The sequence below is a fragment of the Symsagittifera roscoffensis genome, chromosome 5 (genome assembly GCF_963678635.1).
Source record: "Symsagittifera roscoffensis chromosome 5, txSymRosc1.1, whole genome shotgun sequence".
NCBI lineage: Eukaryota > Metazoa > Xenacoelomorpha > Acoela > Convolutidae > Symsagittifera > Symsagittifera roscoffensis.
The window spans coordinates 53,490,842-53,510,189 of NC_087066.1; the positions used below are offsets into that span (position 1 = coordinate 53,490,842).

Below are 19,348 nucleotides of genomic sequence, written 5' to 3' on the forward strand. Positions count from 1 at the left end.
TTGATCAGACATAATTTAATCATAATAGTTTTCCAGAAAAATTGCATAGTTGGGAAACTGAATCTCGTTAACTACCCCCCCTAGGGTACCTTGTACCCGGGTCGAGGTTTGCAATTTCTGTTTCGACCGACTCGGCCAAAAAATGGTATGTTTCGACCGTTTCGACTCAGGCTCGATTTGTCTCGACCGACTCGACCCAAGCTGCCTATGTTTCGACTATGTTCGACCGAGGAAAAACGTTTCGACCGAGTTCGACCGAAGAGTGTTTTCAACCGAGAAATCACAGTTCGACTTTATGTTTCGACCGACTCCTATTTTATGTTTCGACTTTGAGTTCGACTATAGGGCCTTCTCGACTATTAATTTTCGGTCGAACTCTGACATGTATTCGACCCGCCTCTACCCGGGTAACGAATTGCCTTCCCTATTAAGAAATAACTCAAAGATTAAGCATATGTAAGTTTTGTACCCAGTCACGAATCTCCCCTCTCTGCAAAAAAGGGGGGGTATTTAAAGAGATTCGAGAACCTTATATGGCGCTTTCCACCAAAGATCGTTCTGAGGCAGCACTCACAAACCACTTTCTGTTGTTTTTTTTTCGGTCTCCTTTGCCCATTACATAACTTATAATCGTAACGATAAAAAGAGAAAAAAATACCTGCAGCTGTCTGACACTGATGATAAGGTCTGACTCATTGAACATGTAGGATATGTTCCATCCAAGGGGTCCGAAGTCCCGCCTCTCCTGCACCAGTGCGTGGAAGAAGGTCAGGCTGAACAGCAGTCGCTGCCATTCCTAGAGAGTGGATCACATAATAAAGCGGTTTTTTTTGTCATACAGCCCAAAATTAACAGAATTGTTTATTGAGCTTCTGATTTTATTGAAATCAGCCAGTCATTTCAACCAATCAGATTCGAGCAATATGATCATATTTTCAGAAAAAAAAAGATCGGTATTGGGCCTGTTACGTACCCTCAACCAATAACAGAAAAGACTCAATAAAGCAGTTTATAATCTTCGGAATCATGGTTTCAGAAAAACCACCAATTCAAATTATTTTTCACGTCTGAGGCTAAACCCGTAAGTAGTTTTTGTCTTAAAATTTTACCGGTAAAAAAATGTAGAACATTTTGACAGAAAATTTATTTTTAGAATCCAAAAAATACCAATTTTCAATCAATTTGGCGCCGTTGAAAAACGAACCTGCGCAAATTCATTGGCGCAGTTACTGGAAAAAAAGACAAATATTTGAAACATCAAACGCGAAAAAATGTCAAAATGACAAATAGAAACATCAGATGTGATGTTTTCTGTTTCTGGTCTCTTATCATCAGTCCAAAAACATCATTTAACCATACCCCAACCTAATAATCTAAAATTCAAATTGTATACTAACGATAACCTTTTTATTGAAGCTTTTATGCTTCAAAACTTTCGCAACTGCATTGCCTATTAATATTATCTTGGTGGTAAAATGCTCAGCACAAACAAATAACTGAACGACCAGTTCTTGGCGTCGGCTCTTTTACAAACATGTGAACCGTGGTGTAACAACAATAGTTTTTCGGGTTCGTCCATTAAGTCAGGTAAATTTAAATCAGCACCGTAAATAGACTCTGTTGAGAACAATGGGACACATGTTCACTTAAGGGATTCATTAACTAGCAGCAAAATCCCTCGGGTACCTAGCAGCAAAATCCCCCCTATAAAGAAATAAACCTATGAGAATTTTATATCTAGTAGCAAACATCACCCCCCCCCCTTTGCAAAATGGGGGATATGGTTAAAGAGATCCCACTTAAGTTTAGTTTGGTAAAACTGACAAAAGCAGGCTGTAAAAGAGCCCAAAATAGTGTGCCACTAACGATAGACTTTCTGCAGCCCCTGTAGAAGTCGGGGTTGTTGATGGGGTGGGAGAGGTATGAGCGGAGGATGTTGTTTCTCAGACCCTTCGGGGGCTCATTAGTCATCTTCACACTCGTCTGCAGAATGTACGCTGGGAACTTCTCCGAAGTGTAGCTCGTCAGCCACATCCTATCAATTGGAACCTGATCTAAACTATATTTTATGATTGGATAAATTAAATGTTTTACCAATGTAAAGTATTTAATATTAACCAATCATGATCCATCTAACTAACAACCCACTTATTTGTAAGTGCTGAAGTTACTTGTAATTTCAGCACCAGAGAGATTTGAATTTAACTTAGAAATTAGTTGGACTCTCCCGAGCACTTCAGCAGCCGCAATAAACCAGTATACCCTAGATCTATTGAGCCTAGCAGAGACTAGTTAAACAACCTGAGACTAGATAGTATAAGAGTAAGATTAGGATCGGTATTAGACTAAGAAGTTGCACGAATCTATCCGGCCGAAAATAAGATAGCGTGACGAGCAGACGGTGTACCCTATCCGAAATTACTCTATGAGTTATACACTCAAGACATAACTCATCTGGTGCGACCATAAGTCTCGAACAAGACCTTACTAGATTAGAATTAACCAAAAATAGATTAGAAATTAGACAAAAACATTTACAAAATGTTATACGACAATAATTTAATTGAAATGTCTCTCCGACTCAATAGATCAGAGCCAATATTCCGAACCATAATAGAACTACCCGGAATTGGAAGAAGACCTCGAACCAAAGACGACATACGACAAAGTAGAAACTTGCCGTATAGTTATATGATAGTTCGGCAAAAGCCAGAACAAACTTTTATATTTCGAATACTACTTGCAATGAATTTAGATTTCCATTTGCAAACATAAAACCTTGAAGTTAATCTTCAAAATCATTTCAGGCGCTAAACAAAATTAATATTATACAATAACGATTGATAAAAAGATCTAAGATCGTTTTCCTAAAACTCTGCAGTATTATACAAAACATGTTTGAAAAATATTTATTGGAAAATAAAAATAAAAATTAGTAGCATGACAATAAATGGTTAGTAATCATAAATCATCTTGTTGTTCCAGCTTCATCACCTAAAACATAACAGCAATCATCAACTCACTAACATCATAAAACACTAAATCTTTCCTTTACACACATTTAAAATTTTATCAAAACTCAAATTCACTTAATTTTAAAACCAGATCATCAAGGCTTATCCTTGGATCTTAAATCATTTTCTACTTAATTAAATTTCAAACTTGATCATCAAGGCTTATCCTTGGATCAAACAGAACAACTTTGTTCTCCCCCACCCACTTAATTAGTGTCTAACGACCTCAAACGTCGATTCACTACCCAACCCTTTCTAAAAACCCAGGACTAATAGAAATTTTTACACAAAACTAATCATTCAAATTAGGATAAACAGTGAAGAACTTCGGTTATTCATCCTTCACTTGACCCCCCCTCTTACCAGACCCAGGATAAATCTTAGACTTAGTAAGTTTAAAATAGTATCTAACGAACTACTCGCGTTCTAATTATACCTGAACCTTGTGGATCGATTTACTATTCTCCAACCCTTGAACACAATCACTACCCCTAAGTAAGATTAAGTAAGTTAACACCTTAGCTTATACTAGTCACGAGAAAGTAAAAATCATTCTTCGGAATCGATATACTTTTCTCTCCAACCCTGAACAAATAGACCCAGGTTAAGCTAACCAAAAAATCGTAAGAACTAACAGTTTAGGAAAATAGAAATCATTTAACAACCTTTGCATCCGTCATTCTAAACCTTATGTCATTTAAAAACCTAGGAAATAAACAAACAATCATTTTACACAATTGTGAAATAGATAACAAAAAATACGACCTTGTAATCACACCTCATACACAAACAGTTGGATACATTCGCACAAAACGACAAACACTAAAGAGGAAAATAATAACTAAACAAAGACAAATAACACGAAAAAGATTTTCAAAAAACCGAAACGCATTTTCAGAATCAGAAACCAACAGTTTAGACGAACTTTACAAACTAAAAGAATCAGTAGATAAAAATTACCCACTTCACGATCAATTATATTTTTCTGACTCAGAAACAACTTCAAATTCATCACAAAGAGGAAAAAGAAGAATAAAAAAGCAGTATAAACACAAACCAGTACATTTATACAATTGGAATCAACCAATTCGACACATTAATAATTACATATTAACAGTCATCGAACGAAAAAATGAGCTCAACGCACACTCCAGGTGAAGAAAGTCCAGATGATGATGAAATCTTTCCTTTTATAGTAGACGCAGATACTGATAGAGGACAACACATATTTTGTCAAAATTTACTCGTAAATTTATTTGAACCCGGAATCAGTCCATGTAAAACAGAGTTCCCCGATGTAAAAATCAAAAGACAAATCATAGACCACTACTTAAAAGATATATGCAACATAACACAACAGTATGGAATCTACTCTATAGAATTCACCTCACCAAACCATAATAATAGAACATATACAATTCAAACAGACGATCTTGATTTAGAATTTTCAAAAGTTTTTTCAGAATATATAAAAAGCATCCAATATCATAACTCACAAAGAGCAAACTCCATATTCACCAATGAAGTTTTCACAATAATATATAGTTATATTTCGATATTAGAAAACGAAATCCCAATAACAAATGTCTCACCGACAGAAACATCTAAACATTTAAGAGTACGACATGAAATCACACTACTCTCTAGTTATTTAAACATCATTAAAGAAAATTTCACGAAAGACGACGTTTCACAACATACAAAACACGATCTACAAAAAATTTTGGCATGGTTCATAATAGATTATTTTACACACAATATTGATTTAATTGCACAAGCAAGAAAAAATTTTAGACCCCAAAATTCGAACGATGATACCGCTATCACAGAACAATCAGATTATGTTTGGGACCCCGAATGGTCTCATCCCGCATTTATAAGCTTTCCACAATCAATCTCAAGTCAAGCAATAGGTACAATATCTTACATAAGAGATTATGTAAGAGTAATACCATTAACAATTGATGCAACACCATTAAACTATAATACATTTTTACCCGATACACAAAATAATAGTTTAAACTCGACAGTCATACACAACGAAAACCTCAATGGAACTAGGAATCTTACTCAACAAGATATCCAGACACCATCACACTTCATAAATGAAGAAATTGTACACACAACAACTACACAACAAAGTATTTCACCAATACGCCCAAATTTAACAACACCAAGAAATACAAATCCTTCACAAACACAGGTAACCTTACAATCAACCGTTAAACCTTCGGTTGCCCCTAAATATTCACATATGGATTACCAAACATACAGACCCATGACAATACCATCAAAAACACGCAAAACATTCACTAGAAACAACTTTGCAGACCATAATTATAATTATACACATCCATCAAAAACAAATTATCAACCACAAAGGAATTTTAATCAATATACAACACCTCGAAACTGGGATAACCCAACGGCCCAATATAATTCCAAAAATTTTCAACCAAATCCTCCACAGGATCGCAGTGAAAATTACCCATTTTTTCAACAGAATAAAAATAAAAAACAAACATCTTATCAAATGGATTATTTATCCTCAGATGATGATTTCTTACAACCAGATATATTTGCACCAAATACTCAAGAATATCGTAGACAAGGAATACAGAGAACACGTACAAATCATAGAAATTTTTCTCCACAATCAATAGATGCACAACATCAACAACCAATTCAACAACAAAATCCAATTAATACACAATCTTTTCAACCAATTCAACAACAAAATCCAATGACTGCACACTCGTATCAACCATCACAAATGCAAAATGAAATACCACTCCCATATTATCTCCAACAACATGAAATAACAAGAAACCAACTTTCAAATTTTTCTCAAATGCCAAATGCAGCAGAATCACTACAAATGACAATGAATCCATACCTAATGGATGACGAAATGTTCAAAAGACGAAATGTTCAATGTTTTAGAAAAATACCACCAAATACTTCAGAACGAAAATCTGAAGGCCGCCCCCGATAAATCACACTTCTTTTTGACAAGAGTTAAATTCTTAGGACATAACATAGAAAGAAAAACAATCACTCCACTGAAATCACGCATTGACGCTATTCAAAAACTTCAACCACCAACAAATAAAAAGAAAATCCAAGAATTCCTTGGAATGTTAAACTTTTTAAGTAAATATGTTTATAAAATGCAATTATATCTACGACCATTTTACAACATCCTTAGACAACAAAATAATTTTGAATGGAATACAGAACATCAAGCACGATTCGAAGAAATAAAGAAACTTTTAACTGAACAAATTTCAAACACAATTCCAGACCCTGATCAACCATTTTATGCAATGTGCGATGCTTCGAACTTTGGCATCGGCGCAGCACTATTACAATCACATAATGGTACAAATAAAATGAACCTGATATCAGCAAATTCCCGATTATTCACTCAAGCAGAGCTACGACTCTCAACTCTAATGAGAGAATGTACAGCCATAATATATACACTGACAGAATATGAATTTCTGATACTTGGATCAAAACATCCAACAGTTTTATTCACAGACCACAAACCAATCATTTTTCTTTTCACACAGAAATCTAACCCAAACCACCGAGTTTACAGATTTCAACTAATTCTAATGAAATTTCCAAACTTACATATAGTTTGGACTGCAGGAAAAAATCTTGCATTACCAGACACCTTAAGTCGAAATACACCACCTGAATTACTTACACGAAAAACAACAGTTGAAATACCCAAAAATATAAAATTCTACCTTGCAGAAAACGAAACATCACCTCGATTGGAATGCAAATATGCAGTTAAAACTGATATTGAACAATCACAAATAAATAATTTACAACATTTCCCACTTTATCTAGATTGTCAAAATAATCATTATGAAGTTGACTTACTTGGAACATCAACTTTCAAACCAATCCCATATTCTCAATGGATAAAAAATAACACCCAACAAAAACGAACAAAACAACACCCACCTAAAAAAGACCATTTTCCGCTAATTGAAAAAGAAGATTTAACTGATAAAATAAATTTATCAGGACCACAAACAAATGATTCAAAATACACAATAAATCAAGTTTTTGACCTTCACGACCCACTTGATACAATACCCTTATCTAAATTCGAAATTGAAAACATTTTTCTCCCCCCAACAGATACGATTACAATTTCAACACTGAAACAATATCAAAATCTTGACCCGATAATTAGACAACTGAAATCATGGCACAAATATAAAACTAAACCTATCAAAGCAGATTCAACCATTCTAGGAAACAAAACACTCCTCCGATACTTTCGCAAATTTAATTACACAACAATTAATGAAACTACAGACCTTTTAGAATACAACTTAAACGAATCCATAGTCCCCTGTCTTCCTATAAGTATGATTCTTATAGCTTTTAATATTTCACATACACAAAATATTAAAGGACACTCTGGATCAGAGAAAACATATTCAAATTTTATACAAAATTTTTACTTCCCAAATGCACCAATTTGGATAAAAGTACTATGCAATGACTGTATAGTATGTCAACTAAATAAACCTTACCCAAATCAAAAACAAATAGCACAAAAACAAGATTTTAAAGGACAAAGTTTGTACTTTAATCACCGTATCTCATTTGATACTAAAGGACCAATTTCACCCTCATCAGAAGGAAACTCCTACATTATGGTAATTGTTGACGCATTTACACATTATGTAGCACTTAACCCAGTACCACATTGTAACGCTTATTACGCTTACACAACACTCTATGAACACTGGATAGCAAAATTCGGACTACCAGAAATTTTAGTTACAGACAATGGTACAGAATTCATAAATAATGAAATAATAACACTATGTCATTTATACAACATTAAACACAAACCACGTACATCTCATGCACCTTGGACAAACGGCTTAGTCGAAGGTATGAACCGTTCACTACAAGAATATCTTAGATGTATCATCAACGGAAATGATACAAAATATACCGAATGGTCAGCAGATGTAAAATTATTTCCCTTAGCATATAACTCACAAATCACGACAACTTTAGGAATGTCACCATATGAAATGGTTTTTAACCAAAAGCCACGCAAACCAATAATGTTTACAGCAAATTCTCATAAAAACGCACAAGGTTATTGTCAACCAAATAAAGACTCAATTTGTTATAACCTACCTTTACATACACACGATGAAGATCATTTTCATCACCCACAAATTCTTAAATTAGCCTCCGGTACACACACCGAATGGATTTTAAATAGAGATAAGAAACACAATGAAATTTACCAAAAAATAACGAAAAAGTTATTACAAAGACAAAACATAAATGAACAAATCAATTCACGCTTTACACCAGCTTCCGATTTAAAAATTGGAACATTTGTTTTAATACCTAATTTTAATACTCAAAAAGGAATTTCTAAAAAATTACAACCCCTCCGAAAAGGACCCTAACAAATAATTGCAAAACCCACTGATGTCACATATAAAATTATCGACTCAAACAAAAAAGAAATCGTTCAACATCGAAACAACCTATTACCTTATTACCCAAAAGAATACGCACTCCGCGAATTAACTCAATTATATTCTTTCACAGGATTAAAAATCATTCAAAATGAACCACATCTGAAAAACACAGAACAAAATGATAACCCCACCGAAAATCAAAACACAAAACCAACCGCAACCAAAATCAATACACAAAACCATAAAGAATCTCCAAAACAAAGAAAAAATAGAAAAATGACCGAACAAATAATACCCCAAGAAGAAATAGACAAATCAGAACATAGAAAAACAACAAGACTCCGAAATCAACCACGTAAAAATTACAAAATGTTCATCCCCCAATCTAAAATATTAAAGAAAGTAGAATTTAAAAAGTAATTTTAAGATTTTATACTTCACGATCTTGAAACCTCCGTAACATTTTTCATTTCAATTTTTCAAAATAACATGCTCACAAGTACGCAATAATTCTAGTTCAAAATAGACCAATAGGATTCATCCAATCCGCCACTTTCTCTAACTCAAACTAAGATCAATTAGACGAATAATCTAGAACTCCAGGCACATCTCTAACTATAACTTTACAACCTCCAGGTCAAAAATAAGCAAACCACTCCAACTTGACAGTTAAAATAAATATCACCATAATACCGTACCCCTCCCTTATCTAATAACCCAAAGATCAACAATATTTCCCCAACTCAGACCACGAATACCCCCAAAACAAATTTGATAACTTAGCCTAAAGTAACAAAATGAAGATTTTAATTAGCCTAAAGTATAAAAATCTCACCATACCCCGGATCATTTGACAAACAAAAATAAAGAAAAAGACGACCTTCCAGTCACCACGAAAATTGCCCCCAACAATTTTTTACAAAACTCAACCCACTGGTCAAAAAACTAATAAATAATTCGACCACACTAGAAAATCGCCTCAAACAGCAAAAAATATTCGACCAAGAGATCATTTCTTAAATGCTCTTCTCTCAAACAGTTGCTCAAATACTTATAAATTTTAAACATTTTTTTTCAATACTTGAAGCCTTTATAATATTTCTTTTTGATATACTTGAATATTTTCTAATAATCCTAATCATTTTTTGTAACATTTTTTTAATTTTCTACACAATACTCGAACTATTCCTCCAACTTTCCAAAACCCTTGATTATATCCACAGGTACGATTTATACAACTTGTCTAAATGATACGAACAATTTTCAGTAGAACTGATATTTTTTTATTGTTTGTAATTTTCATAACATTTTTATCATCCCTCATTTTGACAATATGCAAATGTATAAAGAAAGCAATCATCACATTTGCCCTAGCAACAATTTTTCTAATTATTTTTTTGGAAGAATATTATAATAAACATAAACCTTCCCACTAAAGTAACAATTCAAAAATCCATCAAAAATTGCTACCCAACAGTCACAGAATCAGTCTTCACCGACATCATCCCAAGATAATCCAACACCACCTTCAACTACTCAAAATCCTCAAACATCTACACGAATTTCTTTTCAAGACAATCCATACACTTTTGAAGAACGGCACGCTCGTTTATCTGAACCACTAGAACCAGTTCAACGACAAGCATCTCTAAGTGAACCAACATATAATCTTTACCCAACACTACCACAAGAACTAAGTAGAATACGAAACCTTAGTCAAAACCAAAACACAACAGAAATAAATAGACAAATTATACATCCTCGACGAAATAGAAATTTTCAAACTCCCCGAGTTCATTTTGACATACCTCAATCCCCATCACAAACCACTCCAGAAAACACCACTGGTATCACACCAGAAACTCCTACACTTTTTTCACAACGTAGCACCTCAAGCTTACCATCAGATTACTTAGGTTCAACACCAACATCTGAACAAATACGTGAAAATCCTTTTAACCCCACAAACCAAACATCACGACTGCCATATTGGACTACACATTCATTTACACAAGGTGAACCAAATTTAGTCAATGACCCCATAGATATTTCTACGGTTACAACAACATCCTCATCACTACCAGAAACATTATCACTACCATCAACACCATCAATAAGCCAATTTTCACCACTACCCTTTAACTTAAATTTTCCAAATAATCTCGACGCCAGATATCGAGAACAATCATCAATAAATATCCCTTTAAGATTAGATTGGAATACATTCACAGCACCTCCACCATTATTTGGACAACATCAAGAAAGTAACCGCCTTCATAACTGGGCACTTAATAGATTACAATATCGCCAAGATATTCACAACGATATCCGTGATCACAATATTCAAATACTCCAACAAAACAGTTTACAATTAAAGTTTGAAATCACAGTTAAATTAAACAATATTACACAACATCCCTACCCATTAAATCCACCTAACATAACAGCTCAATCACTACCACCACCGTTTATAACTACTGAAGTAATATATAAATACGACAGATACACCAAAAACACAATTGGTTACATTACATTTTATAATCCATACTCAGGATTATCATACACATGTATATTCTAAAATTATTAATTTTTCTCCAACTCCTTTTTCTAGTAATCTCAAATCAAAACATAAACCCTTCCCCTCGTACAGGACCACAAGATTTATTAGTAACACATTACGATTGTGAAGAAAATGAACAAAAAACACTACACAAATATGCAATAAATCAAGTATCACAATGTGAAACAGAACCACAAGCTATAGAAACCACAGATATAATAGCAACACTCTATTCAAAAGCCCGAGCAACAACAGTTACAGGTTATAAATTCACAGCGACATTTTCCGAAAAGAAAGTACATTGTTCACAAGTCTCCAACGGCAACAAAAACCGACTTGACCATGAATCATTCTATCAAAGTAATATAGAACGTCTTTTACATCTCAATCCCGACGATTGTACAAATGAATTACTTAGACTAAACATCACACAAAATAAAAACTCCCAAAGAAAATTAGTTAATTTTCAAGTTTTTTCAGACTCTGTACATCAATCACAACTTGAAAGACACCAAGGACATGTAAAACTAGACGAAAAATACCCGTATAACGGCGCACACGGACGATTAACCTATGACCTACATGATAAACATTGGATACCACACATTGGTATAAATAACCCATCAAACTGCAAAGCAGACACGAAAAATAAAGGATACCAAGAAATAATGTTTTTCGATTGGAAAATACAACTCGAAAAAATACAACTCACACGAGATTTATCTGATAATACAATGATCTATCAAGGAATCCGACTACCTTGTAAAAATGATCAAGGATATTGCGACCCTACAACAAGAACACAAGCAACAATTGTTTGGTTCCCCGAAGATACATGTACAACATTTCAAGTAGCAAAAATACACGCTCGTATGATAAAATTTCACGAAAAATATTTTATACAATCAATTCCATATGAACAAGTCCATCCATCACGCAAACTAAGTTCCGATTTTAGAAACATAGACAATATAGAAAATAAACTGACACGTTTTCAAATATATCAAGAAACAGAACTTGCATGTAAATACAGGAATCCACTTCACAGAACACAATACTCTGAAATATTAGTTGAATACGAAAAAGGATTCGACATGACCACTGGAAAAGTAAAAATCGACCCATATGCCACAGGTCATCCTCTAAACGAAGGAACATCCTATATACCAGTTAATTTTGAAAAAAGCAACGGACAACCTGGTGGACATCTAAAACCTTATGACACCAGAAGCACACGCTTACAAGAATTATCACTAATGAATACTACATATTTCGGTAATATCCACTATGATATTCATTTGGATATGAAACTAGACTATACAATTAGCCGCATTTTTCAAGAAATGTCACTCTCCGAATTAGAAACACTACACCAACTATGTGAATTAGAACGAACACAAATATTACAATCACTTGCACTAGCAGTATTAAAAATACCCTACGCAGGATACTTATTATCTGGAAATAGATCAAATTTTTTAGACTATGAAGGAAACATCTTATGGTTTTATACTTGTACTAAAAAAGTATCACCACTATACGTTTTTGAAGATAAACGATGTTATAAAAGAATCCCTATCTTTTATAAAAATAAAGTACATTTCGTGGATACACTTTCACGAAGAACCTATTTCTGGGATACCGCAGTCCCATGTGGATCAGAAAATAGCCACAATGTAGTACAACTAAACCCTGATGAAAATAAATATTATCTTCTCACTCCATATCCCACATTAATGCAATCACTCAAAAAATTTTCACCAGAAAGCATTCGCGCTATTGCTCGAAACCCAAATATAGACTTACAATCAATAGGAATCTATTCAAAATCAGATATTCAACATCACATTAGAACACAACAATTCCAAGAATTATTAACACAAATGGACACTATACAAAGACAATCAATAGACCAAAACTTACGCAAACTTGCAGAAACCGCAGGATTTGCCGATATCTACACGCAAGACTATAGCGGATATTTTAAAGACATTAAAGATTATATATATCTAAACGGCGAAAAATACCGTCCCCAAGATATATCACCAATCAACATTTTTAGCTTTGTTACACTCAAGAATGAAATCCTTGATTTTCTAGGATGGCCCTACTACATCTTAGAAAAATTGACTATTTTATACGCAATGTTTAACTTTATTGGATTTCTTTTCTCACTCTTAAAAGGAATCTACAATACATGTGCTATACACACACAAGTAAACAGACAAGCAAGCGTAGCACGCATACTCTTTGCAGGATTTTTTGGAATTTTTTCCACATCTATAAACAAAATTCTTTTAGACGCACAAATAAAAGAATATAACACAAAAATAACAACACGACAGAATACATACGACGAAGAACATAACAATGTCGACACACAGCCAACGGCACCACAATTACCACCCCTACCAAATAACCATCCACTATCCCTAGTCCCACGAAATTTTCGAAATTTAGCAATCACACATAATCCAAATTTCCGACTCAATACATCGCAAAGTCCCGTCCAACATATAATGACACATCAATCACAAGATGATAATACTTATGAACAAATTATTGAACAGCCCCATACCACCGCTTTTCAATCTCAAAATAATAATTTTTTTAGCCCACGATGAGCCGCCAACTTGGATCACTACACCGATCAAATTCCCATCCAACCAATCTTACCTCTCCAATCCCAATCATACCACTTTTTGCTTTTCCGCCACCCGATTTTCCATCTAGCAATGTAACATCAGGCATGAATTCCGACACTAACTCACATATTTCAGTTTTATACTCCATTTCACAACTCAATAACCCGAATATTGAAACCCCCGATGAATTCGCCGACTCAGAACCATCTCCATCCAATAATTTTCATAACCCTTCTAATTTTTCTCAACCCCCTTTTCAACCCATATTATCCAATAACCCTGACCCAATCACTCCCACACCCTCTTATGCTTCCCAAGTTACCCCAACCTACTCCTCATACCATTCTGACCAATCATCTCAATCTCCAGACACCCCCCGAATCTCCCCAGAGCTAGATAACTTTATTACCCTTCAACAACAACCCTACCACCTTAATACCCCAACCATAAACCAAATCTCCTCCACAACAAATTCATCCAATCCCCCTACACCCTCTTCAAATTATACTGAATCATTAACACCATCATCCACATCCACTATATCTTCACTAAACACTAATAGAGCTTACCGCACTTTTAAAAGAAAATTCCCCAACCATCCTTTCCCAGCAAAACCAGGAACAGCCCGTGAATACATCAACCACCCCCAGCATACTAACACTAAAGAATTTTTAGCTATCACTTTACCCTCATTTCCACAATACACCTTAAACACCCCTCACGACGCTAACGAAACACGCAACTTTGTAGATGAATACGTTTTAATGCCCACTCTCTCTTGGACCTCATATTATCATTTTACTAACCCTCTTTGCTTACCTTTATCTAACACTCACATCGATATAGAACGAAATAAGGACATGCTATATCAACTCACTACACCACTAACCGCTAGACAGTTTACTTACGTTGGATATAAAAAATCACTAAAAATACACACTGCACCTAGAGCTAATGAATATACACTAGAATACTACGATCACAACATCATTAGAGCTAACCAAGATCAATTCCTAGACGACGATCGCTTCGCTAATCCACAAATCACCGAGAAATTTTTCATCAAGACACCATATGTATTTACACTAAACATCTTCGACCGAAAGTTTGATCACATTATTTCAGAAGCACTAACAAACACACAAGCATACGAAAGTTTTAAAGAACGCTTCCAAATCTTTTCACTAACCTTTCATTTCCTTGCACCACACGAAAGAGATTTACACTGCTCACACGATATTATGTTGCGCACTAAACAAACACATACATACAGTTACTATCGTTTCATCCAAAATCACTTTGACCTCCACACACCCTCTCGACAACCACACCATCGTTTCCAATTCATCAATTCAAAATACACTTCACCGTATTTCCTAAATTTCACATATTGTATTAAAGACACTAACCTCCATGGTATTCTTCGTAATTATGACCCCATAACCCAAATGTACATTTTCTGCCCCATCACCAAGACCTTCAACGCCGAAGAATCCCGACCCTTCCTTATCCCGCACGAGTTCCTACAACCTATAGAAATCCCAATTTTAGAATTCATCCACAACACTAAATTTAACCACAAATTATATAACTTAATCCAAAACACACCTTATGAGTTTGCAGTAGGCACTGAAGAACTAACCACTATTAAGGCACTTCAATTGCTTTGGCCACTGCTTCAAACTAAAAATATCATCCGCATCTTAGCTAAACTACTAACAACTTCAGAACTAATTCACGACATCTTCCCCCACGGTTTTTTCCCCGACGACTAACAGGTAAGTATGAATTAAGTAAATATTACTAACTAATTAAAATATTGAAAAAACTCACCATTCTTTATTCATGTTTTCTTTAGATTTTTAGCCTTCATCCTCGATCATCTGAAAAATTCACAAAAGAAAAATAAAAAATAGCAAACTTCTTCAAAACTGTTTAAGACCCTATTAAACTTTTGCACCAACAATTAAATAAATATAATACCAATGCAGTAAATTAATTTATAAAATTTTTCCCCAAAGCAGTAAATCTAATTATGATGAAAATTTGTATCTTAAAATTCCCCCATAACTAGCAGTAAATTTCCAAATTCTATGCAGTAAATTAATAAAATGCAATTGCAGTACTAACCTTTTGATATTTTCATTCATTCGCACAGAAATTCTATCCACACTCGCACAGCTCGCCCACGAAGAATTGTTTAAAATAATGAATTTCAGTTTCAAGTTTTCACACTCAACAAATCTAACATACAATAACATGTTTCAAACTTTCCTTTAACCCGGTTGGAAAGGAATCATATACTAAACAAAACTAACCAACGCAGCTTACTAAATACCACAAATCATAGAATAACAGCATGACTAAGAAAAGGAAACCAACGGTACCCAAACCGGATTAACCCAGTTTAAAACTGGATAATTTATTCTTTTAAAGACTATTACAAAGTCTTAGAAAGAAATAATAAAACACAAAAAAGTCGAAAGACAAACCCATACCACAAACAATTTGATTTTTGAAAAAAGGACACAACCAACGAAACATAAGAAAAACCACAACAAACCCAACATAAAACGTTGTCACATAACAGGACCCCTCACAAAAAACCGCCTGAAATCATACTCCCACTCCTGGCCTAACCCACCAGGAAGGACGTCCTGAGCATGCTCTATAGCCGGCCTAACCCACCGCGCTACATCCACGCTTTGTGACCACACCTTTATTTTTAATAAGAGCTACTCAAGGGTGAGTAACTCTTCAAAATAACCGAACTAAAACAAAAAGCTTTTGTGAAAACAACTAACTAAAATCATTATTAAAAAATATTAAACTAATAAAAGTTTTATAAAATGTAAAATCACATGATACAATATATAGATCAGAATACAACACCAAGGACGAACATCAAAAGACAAGACGACCTCACTACACTCGAGAGAGAATGACCAACTACAATCGATATGCCGCTCACAATCACAACTCAAAGGATTTAGAGTACGACTTGACTTCGCAGAAAAGGACTTCATTGAACTAGACCAATGACCACCTCGATGTTCAAGTATACGTACAGATCCGAGTAACCAGGCATCCCCTCCACGCACAATCTCCACGCCATTCCCAAGCTAGATCAGACACAAAGGAAGTTCTCCCCGAAGAACAGAAAAACCTGACATAGCCAACCATTCTGAAATCAGAATTGATTTTGTTGCAGAGACTCAGTCGTTGTCACAAGAAGAAGCGGAAGAAAATTATGATGTTCGCCAAATACCAACGTCCATCATCCACCCTTGAATTACAGAAGAACTGTTCTAAAAAACTCTGTAAAACCCGGATGGGTGGAACCTGATCTAAACTATATTTTATGATTGGATAAATTAAATGTTTTACCAATGTAAAGTATTTAATATTAACCAATCATGATCCATCTAACTAACAACCCACTTATTTGTAAGTGCTGAAGTTACTTGTAATTTCAGCACCAGAGAGATTTGAATTTAACTTAGAAATTAGTTGGACTCTCCCGAGCACTTCAGCAGCCGCAATAAACCAGTATACCCTAGATCTATTGAGCCTAGCAGAGACTAGTTAAACAACCTGAGACTAGATAGTATAAGAGTAAGATTAGGATCGGTATTAGACTAAGAAGTTGCACGAATCTATCCGGCCGAAAATAAGATAGCGTGACGAGCAGACGGTGTACCCTATCCGAAATTACTCTATGAGTTATACACTCAAGACATAACTCACAATTACACAATATCATTTTCTGTATATTTTCTTAAACAAAAAATCTCTTTTTAATATTAAATTGACGAGTGAAGGCCTGCGAACATAATACATAAAAGCGCCATGAAAGTAGAAAGTACTGAGTGAAAAAAAAACTTCCAAGGTAGTGTTAAACTAGACTGTGTTTGCCAGAAAAAAAATATTATGGGGGAGGGGGAAGCTAAACGCGTGAAATTACATTAAAGGAATTAAAAGTTAAAGTCTGGTTGATAAAAATAACCATAAGAGTCCACCTGAAATGAGGCTTGACCAGCTGTGAGTTGCTTAGTTGATCCTGCACTAGCTTTTCCAGAGTGGGGAGCCAGGATACTGCCAGATGACAGTTCTGCAACACCACCCAGTGTCCGGAAGCAGCCGCGTCCTTAACCTTCTTCTCCGCAATTGGACCTTGACCTTGACCCAGTGAAATGGTGATCAGAGTTTGACCTGCGTAACAAATTTGAATCAATAAATACAACTTCAGCTACATTACAAGGCCAAACTGTGCCATTGTAAAATGTGAATTGTAAGCTGATTCTGTGACAGGCCAAAATCAGATTTGTCGCGGAATCCGCAAAATTGCTACTTTTTTTAAAATCTTCTATGCTGTTTTAGATTCCAAAACAAATATATAAGACACTGTACCGCTCAAAATTGCTCCAAAATTAGTCTAATTTGTTGTATCCGCAACAGTATTCGCGGAATTTCGGAACACTTTGTGTTTCTCTGTGTCAAAAAACGGATACCGAAACAATTATGAGAATCCTTCAGTCATCGGCGACCTTTTATTTTTACGACCTTTTTTAGGCCGACCAAATTGATTTTTCGAGCTCTCCTAAAGCACTTTTGGCAGGTCTTTTTTTTAAAAAAAATTGAAAAAAAGGTCAAAATGCCGTTTTTGGGCAGTTTTTGGAAAATTTTGACAAAAAAATCGCGTTTTTTGTATATATTGGCGCCGAAGGCGCAATTAGAAAAATTTTAAGGTCGGTAGGCCAAAAATGGAATTCTTAAAAAGTACCAAAGGGGGACCCTTTGGGTCGGCGGGGGTCGAATCCCTGAAAAAGGGGCGTCCGCCCCCCCCCCCCGCCCCCTACTAAATCCTCCCCTGTGTTTAAACATGAATGTTTCATTTCTTGCAATACAAAATACAAAAAGACAGAATGGTATTGCTTTTTTTAATATTGCCTATTCGTCATAATTTTTTAGTTTCTCAGCACACAAACTCTCAGCTGAAAAAAAGGTTAAATTTGTGCGCAAATTATATCTCTCAAATGGATGATAAGTTTCAAAATGTAAATCTGTATATTGAATTTTTTTACCATGTGAAAATATTTTACAGAAATTTTCGAACTATGACAAGGAGAGCCGCTAAGTGTGCATGTAGCAACGAATGTTCCGACCAGTCTTTTGAAAACTACTGTTTAGAAATTTTTTTTCCAAGTTTGTGGTTTTTTCTACTTGGTGTGATAAAAGGATCTGAGGTAAAAATGTAGTTTAGGCCTATTAGGCAGTCATAGTAATAGGGCAACTTGGACAAAAAATTTTGTGGAAAATGACTAGAAAAACAAAAAAAAATTTTTTAAAATTTTTAAATTTTTTTTGCAGAAAATTTTTGATTTTTTTGAAGTGTTTGGTTTCCAAAATGACCCAAAAAACTCCGAAAACTAGTTTTACATGCTTAAAATTAAGTTTTAAGGTCTTAAATTAGGCATAGTTCAGCTGTTGTAGTCTGCTCACTTGCTTTATTTGCTCAAATTAAGACGAAAACTCGAATTTTTTCTCGACACTGGGAACTTTTTTGGAAATTTTTTAATGTGATTCAAACCACAACTGAAAGGGCTTTAATATGATATATCACTCAACCCAGTCCGATCATTCTTTGTG

At 34.7% G+C, this 19,348-nt stretch overlaps 1 protein-coding gene across 1 annotated transcript in view; it reads right to left on the minus strand.

Annotated features, from left to right (window-relative positions):
* LOC134846236 (dynein axonemal heavy chain 3-like) overlaps positions 1-19,348 on the minus strand; it is a 174,034-nt gene that overhangs the window by 13,598 nt on the left and 141,088 nt on the right. Inside the window, exons 80-82 of the mRNA XM_063863505.1 lie at positions 17,719-17,911; positions 1,867-2,035; positions 659-796 (exon numbers count right to left, since the gene is read on the minus strand). Coding sequence (XP_063719575.1) covers positions 659-796; positions 1,867-2,035; positions 17,719-17,911 — 500 coding nt within the window. The remainder of the gene's footprint in view (positions 1-658; positions 797-1,866; positions 2,036-17,718; positions 17,912-19,348) is intronic.